We start from the raw sequence: 11,960 nt of genomic DNA on the forward strand, positions 1-11,960 counted from the left end.
TTTCATTTGGTCTGTTATGGAGAGTTGTCTCATAAGCAATCATACCTCATCTCCTTTTGATACGAAATGAGCACGTTGATAATATCTACTATAGGTACAGTATGTCTTACTACTTGGCCTTTGGAAGAAATTGATATCATACCACTAGTTTAAAGGGATTAGGCCTATAATTGTAGTACATGTATATACAACGGAATACGACAAAAAGAACGAAAGGACGTACTACAAATAAAAACAAGTAAGTCATGAAACAAGAGTAAATACAACTACACTTACAAAAGTTCAAAGTAAATAATTTTTATCGATAATTGCCTTCAATTATATCGTAGTGGTTTTGTCTAATGATATGGGTAAATCGTTTGCTATTTTGACCAGTAACAGGTGACGTATAATATTTCCCAAACTCGTAAGAAGAAAACAAAACTATTTCAGTTATTCAATAGTATGCAATTTACTGTCCTCGTGTTCTCTGTATGGATTTTGTTGACGATATTTATAGTACTCTATCATGCATAGAGTATTTTGAGGCCTTATTTTTGTTTATCAATAACGCACAATCAACAATCAATAAATCAATCAATTGCGTATGAAAAAATACTTTTAATCAAAATTGAAAAGAATCAGTAAACAATGCCATTCGTAATTTGTCCCAACCCGTCTCGTTATCAGCCCAGTCTATTATAGTTACATTTTGTAGAATGTCGTCCAGTTCATGTGGAACGCATGTGGCCGTAGCTCCTTTGACTAAGATGATTATTTTCTGCAAGTAATTTCTGCATTTTTCGAATTTGACTCTTTCGATTTCAAATTTGTTCCACTCGTTGTTTTTGTAAGACTCGGAAAGGATAAATACTGCATGTTTACTACCAGAAATAGCATTTGCTATTTCATCTGCTTTCGCAACTCCAATCAGAAAATCGCGATCCTCTATGCATACTTTCATGTGCCATGAACACTCTACTTTTGGGAGGAAGTCATCATACACCCATTGACAAATGTCGTTTGCAAATGACAAGTAAATATCATAATTAAATTTTCTTTCTAATCTATGTTCTACGACTCTCCGAAAGTTACGATATATCCAATATGTTATTTTCCAACGAAAATTTAAAAGTATTGCAAGCGGAACAGTGAAAATGACGAATGCAACTAGAAGTCCTATTCCGAGGCGCAACCATTTTTTGCTCTTGCAGTTCCCAAAATGTTGATGAAATCGTCTGTAGACATCCATTGTGTTACTTTCCGATCCATTTGTCAATGTGCAGCTGAAATTTTTATTGATTCTATCAAAAACGACATTTGTGCTGAAAAGCCACCTTATAAAGTCCGAAGTTTCGCATGTACATGTTAGACTGTTCCCTTCGACTGACAAATTAAATGTTCCTTCATATTTTTTACTTTTCTTATCCATCCAGTCTCTAAATGTTTTATTAATAGTTTGAAGGCGGTTGAAACTTAAATCCAATTTACTTAAGTAGGGTAAATTCATCATAGCTATTGGTATGGCTGACAGTAAATTGTGTGCTATATTGACAATTGACAAATTTAAGTTTGTTTCAAAGGCATCTTCATCTAGATACCATAAGTTGTTGTAAGATATATCAAGTTTTTCCACGGCCGGAAATAGTTTGAATATTTTACCTGTTTTTCCAGTCGTTAGCCCAAGCATTGCATTTTTTAAAATAGCTGTTTGGACATTTTTAAAAACCGGTATGGACGTCTCATGAATAAGTATTGTTGAGTTAAGTCCAGAAATGTCCAAATACTTAACATTAAAAGGAGTCTCGGAATAAATTACAGGAAACTGCGTTATCTGCCAGTATGAGAAATCTACATATCTTAGATTATCAGCCTTGGCTACAAATATTTTTAGTGGGTACAAGACATATGATGTTATGTAATGGGAAACACGAAGGAAAGTAAGATTACCCGGAAAATAAATCGTAAATTTATATTCATCAACCATTGAAGCTTTTTCTAACATTGAGTTGTTTAAGTTTTTATATTCATTTGTAGCTACGGACTTTATTTGGCATCCTTCTCTATAAACTTCTTTTGCATATGCAGCATTCTCCAGCACGTCTATGTTGCAGTAATCAATAATGTTGTAGTTGATTGCGTTATACGACCAGTCAAAATATTTCAAATTGATAACTCTTCTCATAATGATTAGCAATTCCGGTGCATGCGGTCCTAGGGCTATTGCAAATCGATTGCCTGAGAAAACAACATTTTCTAAACATTCTGGAAATTTCAGTGCAAGTAGAGATCTTTGCTCATAACCTACAATTTCACATTCTGCTAAAACTAAAGTTTTTACACAAATATACATCAAGTAATTAATCATAACACGAGTTATGAAGACAGGTTTAGGAAACTGAGGTCTGATTTGTTTGAATATAATCGAGGTCATTCTTGTATTCTTGAAAGGATATAAGAGTTGTAACGCATCTCCTAATTGCATAGCTACTCTATTCATATTCAATATCATAAGTGATGGGAACGGCTTCAAAAAGTCTGCCTCTACAATCGATATTTTACCGACACAATCGTGGAAGAAGATTGCAGTAATAGTTGATGGTAAATCTACAAAAGTGTCATTAGACATCTGTTTTAAATAGCATCGTGCAAATTTTATTGTTTTTAGTTGCGACAGTTTTGCGAATCCACTTAACTTAAATACAGGTGTTTGTGCAAGATCCATATATAGATTGGTTAAATTTAACACGTCTCCAAAGTAAGGATATATCATTGGCTTTGGTATATCTAACGTTTTATTTATATTGTATCTAATGTCTAAATGTTGCATATGTAATAAAGGTTTAATAACAATGTCAAATATTTTTGTAAATATGTTAAGTTGGTTATGCTGCATTGAAAGCCATCGTAAATTTTCCAATCCTTTAAAGACATCACCGTATAAAGTATGGATATTGTTTGAATCTATTGTTAATGTCTTCAAGTTAGAAAAATATGAGAAGGTATTGTTTTTTATCATTGAAATTTGATTGTAGCTCAGATCAAGACCTGATATGTGTATCGGTAAATCTGTCGGAACATCTGTTAATTTTAGTCTGGTGCAATCTGCAATTATTTGATCACCTTGTTGTTCAATCCGACATTTATGCGCATACACGGTAAAATTGATCAGCAATATGATCATGATGATAGGGTAAAGTAATCGTGGCATGTTTAATATTATCTAATTCACCAGAGACATTCGTAATATTGCAGATGGGTTATATTGATGAATGCAGAGTTATACGATATCAAAATAGTTCCTGTAAAAAAGAAAACGAAAAACGTTAAAAATTTACATATGGTTATAGTGAGAGAAACACTACTGATTATTACAGTTTCATTTTTTAATTAATCCGTTTAAATTCAATATTCGTTGACTTAACAGCGTTATTCCCCTTTGCCTAATATCTCATAATCGTTATTGGTAATCATCGTATGCGGCGAGACCTTTATATTTTTAAAAGAACAATCTAAATTTTATATGCAATTTTATTGAGGTGCAGGTTGGAAAATAATATTTAAAACATTTCTGACAAAAGATTATACAACATACCGGACATAATAAATTCAAAGAAATGCTCAAGATATATAGTGACAAGGCGGGCTATTATAATACCAGACCCTTATCTAATTACAACGAGGAGGAAACGAAAAAGTTGTCAGACAAATAAAATAGTAGAACAATTGTCATCTTTATCAGTCTTTTCAAACGTAGAATTTTTATTCTTTGTAAAATCTTGGTATGTTTTTTATCTAAATAAAGCTACATTCCACAGAAAAGAATTATTGCCATTGTGACTTCATGCATACAAGTATATTTTGTGAATCAATGAGTTTTTTTTTTTGAAAACTGGTATGGTCTATTACATACATTTCGTATATTGATTTCTGTGCGCAGGTGGTCTAGTTATCAATTTCATTTGATATTTTCATGAGCGGAAACTTTTCTTCAAGTTTGAGGTGCGACATATGAAATATTTCTAGGAGAACTGACAACAAAGTGTAATCTTCAGTCGATATCCATGGACATATATCTTATGACATTTTGAGGTAATTAATTTTTTTCGAAAATTTTTATTTTTAAGCTTGTTCTTATTATTATCAACAGGGAAAATCCAGTTTGGCACGGCAACAAATTTGAATATAGCATGGAAATCGTGAAATAATAGCACTCGAACGGTCGGTTCGGTACCCGAAGACGTTTGGTGAGCGTTTAAATATATCAAACGTGATGATGAAAAGTTGGAACAAAACGGCCGCCATTTTGGTTTTGGTAAGATCTTTTGGTTTGTTGACTATGTTGATAATGTTTACAGCCTTTACAACGGCTGCTTATAGGGCCATATTGGTCAGCTTGGTAGCCCGCTTACATGAATCATGAATCTCGGACGTTGGTATAACGATGACAGGAAGCATTATTAGGGCCAATGTCGCGAGACAGTGAAATGACGTTCAATTATCTAACACCTAGGATACAACCCTCGGATGTCAGTCGGCATAACACTCCCCATCCATAATGGGTAACGGAATGAATGCTGACACGAGTATTTATTAGATAAAGCCTAACGTAGTCTGTACAGCGTTGGATTGGTTTCTGTCATCGAAAGTAGTAAGTCGTTGATCAATCTACCAGTAAACCCTCATCGTAGATAGCGGGTATGGGAGAGTTGACCCAGTACGACCTTTCAGCTGTAATGACTGAGACGTGAATGCATGATGGATTGCCAATGACAGGTATCTCTTATGGCAAACCATTCTCGTCAAAATTAAGTTGAAGGCATGTTTTGAAAATTCACAATATGTGAATTTTGAAATCATTGAGTGTTATTCACTTGTGTCATTGTTTTTTCTTTCTTCATTTCATGAATTTTTTATTAATAATCTCGGTGTGTATTATCAAAATGTCAGAGCGTTATTTTGATTTCTCACTATGCAAAATTATTGTGTTTTTAAATAAAGGCAACAGTAGTATACCGCTGTTAAAAATTCATTTATCGATAGAGAAAAATTCAAATCCGGGTTACAATAGAGGCGACAATAACCAAGGATTATTCATACTCATAAGTCGAATAAAATTGACAATATCATGGGAATAGAAAGCGACTAAAGCGAAGAGTGTTAAAGTCATAAGAAACCTCAAATTAAAAAAAAAAATATGCATATGTTTTTTTTTTATAACTAAATGGATAGTTTTCATCATACAACTTATGTACATATACTTTTTTCTGAGGAAAATTCTTTAATTCGTCCACATTTAGAAGAAGTTTACTTAGTTTTGATTGTTTGTTTCCAGGAAGCAATTCGCCGACATATTTTCCGTATGCATAGTAACCTGAGCGTAACCTCCCCGTAAAAATCCGGTGGTCGCAATACGCATGGATCTGTCATTAAAATAAACAATTATCTGATTGTACATGTTAAACACGTGCTCAATACCCATGCTTTTTGTTATTTTTTTATTATAAGGTGACAACCGTTAAACTTCGGCTTCAAAACACGGCATTTAATGAGCATCCATAATTGTTAAATGATAACAGACAGAGAGAAAAAAAATTTGACGATTATACGATATATTTGGGTAAAAAATTATAAAATCGTGCACAGAGGACTAAGTTTATGATATATACATGCATTGGTTCAAGAATTGGATAAACATTTATTTTTCACCACTCACTCACTTCATATGACTTTAACAATCTTTTATAATCATAGTGTGTAAATTTTCCGAAAAAACATCTTCAACATACTTTTTACGAAAACGTCTTGACATAATTTCACAAGTAGAGAGTTTTGTTTTCCTTTGAAGTAAACTTATGTCATATACGCACTTGATGACTTCCATAAATCTTTAAGAATATATTTTTTTAATTTGATTCCAGTTGATTTGTCTAAATATAAACTGAACTAACTGACTTTTTGTGCAGATAATATTTTTTCTCTCTGAAATTTTCATATGTTACCGAAGAGCTCAAGATAAAAAAAAAAATGTGCGCTCAGATACCTCTTTAAATCTTTCCAAATAATATGCGGGTTTGGCTGTTTTTTAGTTACAGCTGGCAAATTTATTTTGTTTTCAATTTATTCATGAAATATCCACAAACCTTCAAAATTAGCATTCATTTCATTATGCAGATCGAAGTTAAAATACGTGTTAAATTCATCCATCTATGTAACGCCAAATGTGTTTTTTTTAAAATGAAGGACGACATTGAACAGTATGAAAATGTTGGTAATGAGCTGTGGCATCAATTTGTGGTCTGCTAAATAATAGTTATCAAAGGTACCAGGATTATAATTTAGTACGCCAGACAACATAAGACTCATCATATCAAAATATTTATAAAGCCAAACAAGTACAAAGTTAAAGAGCATTGAGGATACAAAATTCCAAAAAGGTGTGCCAAATACGGCTAAGGTAGTCTATGCCTGGGATAAGAAAATCCTTAGTTTTTCGAAAAATACAAAGTTTTGTTAACAGGAAATTTATAAAAATGAGCACATGATTGAAATTTTTCACCTACTATTCAGTCTATTTGGAAAATACGTTGTTTAACGGGTCCATCTTAAGAATAACATAAAACTCATGTAAATGATTTGAACACCAACGCTCTGATCTTTAACCTATATAGGACTGTTGGTTAAATAATTTGTTGTAAACATCTTCAAACAATCAGTGTATATCTGGAATCTGTAGCAAGTACAACACCGCTCCAGGAGACAAAAGGTTTGATATTATGTGTAGTATAGCTACCAGAAGACCATCAAGATATTCATAATATTGAAATGATACGATGACTAGTTTCAAAACTTAAAATATATGCTTACACTTATAAACACATTAATAAAGGGTTTAATTTCATATGTATAGTGAGCTCGACTAAAACAAATAAAAAATAAATAAATAAAAAGAAAATAAATAAATAAAAAAAATATCAAAATACAATAATAAAAAAGTCTTCATGATTATTTTGTTAATACAAATAATTTTTAATTTCGACATACCTGCGAATAGCTCAAACGGAAAATGTTGATTTCTTTTTCAAACCAGGAAGATATTTTTTAGCTAAAAAGAGCCAAAGGAAGGAATATAACAAGTTTTCGGAAACGATACTTAAATTATGTCTTAATGGTTTAAAGTATTACTTAAGACGTATCTTCATATATATTTTCTTTTTCTTGAATATGATACATTTGAGTGAATTATAACTAAAGTCTTATATAATGATCGTTACCAGAAACAACCTGCAGGATTTTTTTATTAACAAAAGGGAATCATCTATTGAAATGCTGAGCTAGGGAACAATATTTTTAATAGAAGTCAAATCAATATATGCCAGGGAGGGTTAAGATCTCACAAACATGTTTAACCCCGCCGCATTTTTGCGCCTCTCCCAAGTCTTGTATTATTTTAACTTTTAGTTTCTTGTGTACAATTTTGAGTTTAGTTTGGCGTTCATTATCACTGAAGTATTATATATTTGTTTAGGGGCCAGCTGAAGGAAGCCTCCGGGTGCTGGAATTTCTCGCTGCATTAAAGACCTGTTGGTGACCTTCTGCTGTTGTTTGCTCTATGGTCGGGTTGTTGTCTCTTTGATACATTCCCCATTTCCATCCTCAATATTTCTTTGAATGAAAACAAAACATATAGAAGGAAATGAAAACATTAAAACATTTTTTCTGCGATACGATCAGTGCTAAAACCAATGTTATCGATATGAACATTTGTATTACTAGTATATACTAACATCGTAATTTTTAAATCTGCGCCAATAATTTCATAGTTTATTTGTAGATTATATGAAAATTAAAACAGCCTCTTAATATCGTTTATAAATGAAGAGAGAAAGTCGGCAAGCATAACCTCAAATAAATTACAGTCCCATAGCTTTCGGTAACAAAACCATGATTTATTATCTTCGAGCAATTTTGGTACGTATTATATAATTTACAAGTGCTGTTATTGTTAAGTTAATAAATTCGGAATTAAGAAAATAATGTTTTTTTTTTATCTGAAGTGCTTACTTGTATAAGGAAAATCTCTTTTATCTATTTTTTTTTTAATTTTAAACAAATTTTCATTTATAATAACCTGTTTCATAAATCTGGCATTGTCCAGGGGAGCACGAAACGTTATCAAACAACATTTATGTTGATAGTTCTCCGTTATAAAGTTATATTAAAAAGAAATATATTTAATTAACTGTTCCCAGTTTTATAGTTATACTATTTTTCGAAAACTTATATATATATATTTGTATACTTTTCGCAATATTTTTGGATTATGTAACGAAACATCAAACGAAGGGTTGAAAATAAACACAAATGGAAATTCTAAGCGCCAATGAATGGATTATGCATAATTAGGCATTTTTTAAATTCATATAAATGCTTACAATATTTATTTAGTTACACCTTATAAAAAGTCTTTATCACCATGTGATTTGTTTTTACCTTAATCGTCGTGTATGACAATACAATCGTAAATATATATATATATATATATATATATAACTTTTTACGTATGCTTTATACTTAATATACATATACCGTAACACGATAGACTAAATATCATAGAAAAAAGACAAGTCTGGTTGTAAAGCTATGAATAGGCGAAGATATACTTCCAACAATTGTTTTAGCTGCATATTTTTTTATAATGTATAGTCAGTAGTGGTATTTAGTCAACTTCGTATTCCTTTAATTAAAAGGAATCAGTAAACAGTGCCATTCGCAGTTTGTCCCAGCCTGTCTCGTTGTCCTCCCAGTCTATTATGGTGACATTTTGTAGAATGTCGTCCAGTTCATGTGGAACGCATGATGCTGTAGCGTCTTGTACCAGGATGATTATCTTCTGCAAATAATTTCTGCATTTTTCAAATTTGACTCTTTCGATTACAAACTTGTTCCACTCGTTATCTTTGTACGACTCAGAAAGGATAAAAATTGCATGTTTGCTGCTAGCTATAGCATTTGCTATTTCATCTGCTTTGGTAAGTCCAATTTGGAAATCGCGCTCCTCTATGCATACTTTCATGCTCCATGAATTCTCAATTCTCTGGAGAAAATCGACCTGAATCCATTGAAGCATGTCATCTGCATATGACAAGTAAATGTCATAATTAAATTTTCTCTCTAGTTTTTGTTCTACGACTCTCTTAAAGTTCCGATATATCCAAAATGTTATTTTCCATCGGAAATTAAAAATCACTGCAAACGGAACAGTGAAAATGACGAATGCAACAAGAAGTCCTATTCCTAGGCGCAACCAATTATTGCTATTGCAGGTGCTAAAGTGCTCATGGAATCGTTTGTAGACATCAATTGTGTTACTTTCTGATCCATTTGTCAATGTACAGCTGAAATTTTTATTGACCTGATCAAAAACGACATTTGTGTTGAAAAGCCACCTTATAAAATCAGAAGTTTCGCAGGTGCATTTCAGACTGTTCCCTTTTATAAAGAAATTAAATGTCCTTTTATAAATTTGACTTTTCTTATCCATCCAGTCTCTAAATGCTTTATTGATGGTTTGAAGGCGGTTGTAACTTAAATCCAATTTACTTAAATGAGGCAAATCTATCAAAGCTATAGGTATAGCAGGCAGTAAATTGTGTGCTATACTAACAATTGACAAATTTAAGTTTCTTTCAAAGGCATCTTCATCCAGATACCATAAGTTGTTGTAAGATATATCTAGTTTTTCCACAGCCGGGAAAAATATTTTACCAGTTTTTCCTGTTGTTAGACCCAGCATTGCATTTTTTAAAATTGCTGTCTGGACATTTTGGAAAAAAGGTACTGACGTCTTATGAATAAGTATTGTTGAGTTAAGTCCCGAAATGTCCAAATACTTAACATTAAAAGGAGTAACTGAATAAATTTCTGGAAACTGCTTTATCTGCCAGTATGAGAAATCTACATATCTTAGATTATTGACATTCGCAAAAAATAACTTTTGTCCCGTCATAATATACGATGTCATATAATGGGAAACACGAAGAAAAGTAAGATTACCAGGTAAATAAATCGTGTATGTAGGTATATCAACCATTTGAGCCTTTTCTAATACATAGTTGTAATTTGTAAATTCATTTCTAGGTTCAGATTTAATTTGGCATCCTTCTCTATATACTTCCTTTCTATAAGAAGGATTTTCCAGCACGTTTATGTTGCAGTATTCTATATTGTTGAAGTTAATTGAATTATACGACAAGTCAAAAAATTTCAAATTGGTCGTCTTCTGCATAATAAACATTAGCTCCTGCAAATGAGGACCTAATGCTATTGAAAATCGATTGCCCGATAAAACAACATTTTCGAGACATTCAGGAGATTTAAAATCAAGTAGAAGACCGTTCTCATATCCTACAATTTCACTTTCTGCTAAAACTAAGGTTTTAACACAAATATGTAACAAATAATTAATCATATTTTGATATAAGAAAACAGGTTTAGGAACATGAGGTCTAATGTCTTTGAATATGATGGAGGTCATTGATTTATTTGTAAAAGGATAAAGAAGTTTAAACGCATCTTCTAATTGTATAGCAACTCCTTCCATATTGAATATCTCAAGTGATGGAAACGGCTTTAAAAAATCTGCTTCTACAATCTTTATTGTACCGGTGCACTCGTGAAAGTATATTGCAGTAATAGTTGGTGGTAATTCTACTAAAGTATCATTAGACATCTGGTTCAAATAGCATTTTGCAAATCTTATTGTGGTCAGGTTTGTTATTTTCTCGAATCCACTTAACTTGAATACAGGGTTTTGTGCAAGATCCATACATAAATTGGTTAAATTATGAAGGTTTCCAAAGTAGGGATAGACCATTGGTTTTGATTGATTAAACCTTTTATCAATATTGTATCTGATGTCTAAGTGTTGTAGATGTATTAACGATTTAAATACAACGTCAAATATTTTAGACGATATGTTAAGTTGGTTGTGCGTCATTGAGAGCCATCTTACATTTTCCAAACCATTGAAGACATCACCATCTATAGTCCTAATATTGTTAAAATCCATTGACAGAGCTGTCAAACTTGAGAATGATCCAAAGGATTTCTTTTGTATCGTCGAAATCTGATTGTAGCTCAGATCAAGGCCTGATATGTCTAGCGGTAAACCTGTCGGCACATTTTTTAATTCAAGTCTGGTGCAATCTGCAATTATTTGATCAGCGTGTCGTGTTATTTGACATTTATGTGCAAATGTGGTCAACCTTACTATCAAAAGGATTAGATAAACTGATCCCGTCATGATAAATGTTGTTTAACTCATCACTTAATTTTGATTGAAATACAAGATGAATTCTGAAATATACAAAATGTAAATATATCATGAAAAAAATTAAATTTTACAAATGGTTAAAGTCGAAGGACAAAGAAATAATACAGATTATTGCAATTCAATTTTTAAGTAATCCAACAAATCCAATCTGAACTGTTTGCCTATTAATGCCTTTGTTTACATATATATCTATTTATCTTCTGTGTTTGAAACCGGTGGTTGTTGCTTCTTTCCATAAAAGATATTACCACGGTTTAATTGTAATAAAAAGTATTGATAATGTCTTAAATTTTGCTTTAACATTGCAGATTCCTTATGTGATTTAAATAAATTCTCACCTGTAATATCAAAAAGAGTAAAAACCTTGAACAGGGATGTTCACATATATTATTGAAATTAAAAAAAAAACAAACATGTACATGTTAGGGTTTAAACCATTTTGCGAAATTTAATATAGTATCGCTAGTTGTACTAAAACCAATTCCAATCTGTTTTAAAGGAAGGTATATGAAAGAGAAAATAACAAATAGTTATACGTATATCTATTTCAAAATAGTGATCAGAATGAAATCTGAAAAAATCTCATAAGCAATACGACGAGTGCCGCATGTGGAGCAGGATCTGATTACCATTCTGGAGCACCTGA

At 31.8% G+C, this 11,960-nt stretch overlaps 2 protein-coding genes across 2 annotated transcripts; both read right to left on the reverse strand.

Moving 5' to 3' along the window:
- Positions 1 to 580: 580 nt before the first annotated feature.
- Positions 581 to 7,080, reverse strand: LOC143048555 (toll-like receptor 2 type-2). The gene is made up of 2 exons (XM_076222302.1): positions 7,024 to 7,080; positions 581 to 3,281 (listed from the first exon to the last, which is right to left on the reverse strand). The coding sequence occupies exon 2, from the start codon at positions 3,188 to 3,190 to the stop codon at positions 605 to 607; it is 2,586 nt and encodes an 861-aa protein (XP_076078417.1). The 5' UTR covers positions 3,191 to 3,281; positions 7,024 to 7,080; the 3' UTR covers positions 581 to 604.
- A 1,438-nt stretch (positions 7,081 to 8,518) lies between these two features.
- On the reverse strand, positions 8,519 to 11,333 carry LOC143048556 (toll-like receptor 2 type-2). Its single transcript, XM_076222303.1, has one exon. The coding sequence runs from the start codon at positions 11,282 to 11,284 to the stop codon at positions 8,723 to 8,725; it is 2,562 nt and encodes an 853-aa protein (XP_076078418.1). The 5' UTR covers positions 11,285 to 11,333; the 3' UTR covers positions 8,519 to 8,722.
- Between the last annotated feature and the right edge of the window lie 627 nt (positions 11,334 to 11,960).

Source organism: Mytilus galloprovincialis, chromosome 10, assembly GCF_965363235.1.
Source record: "Mytilus galloprovincialis chromosome 10, xbMytGall1.hap1.1, whole genome shotgun sequence".
In the NCBI taxonomy this organism is placed as follows: Eukaryota; Metazoa; Mollusca; class Bivalvia; order Mytilida; family Mytilidae; genus Mytilus; species Mytilus galloprovincialis.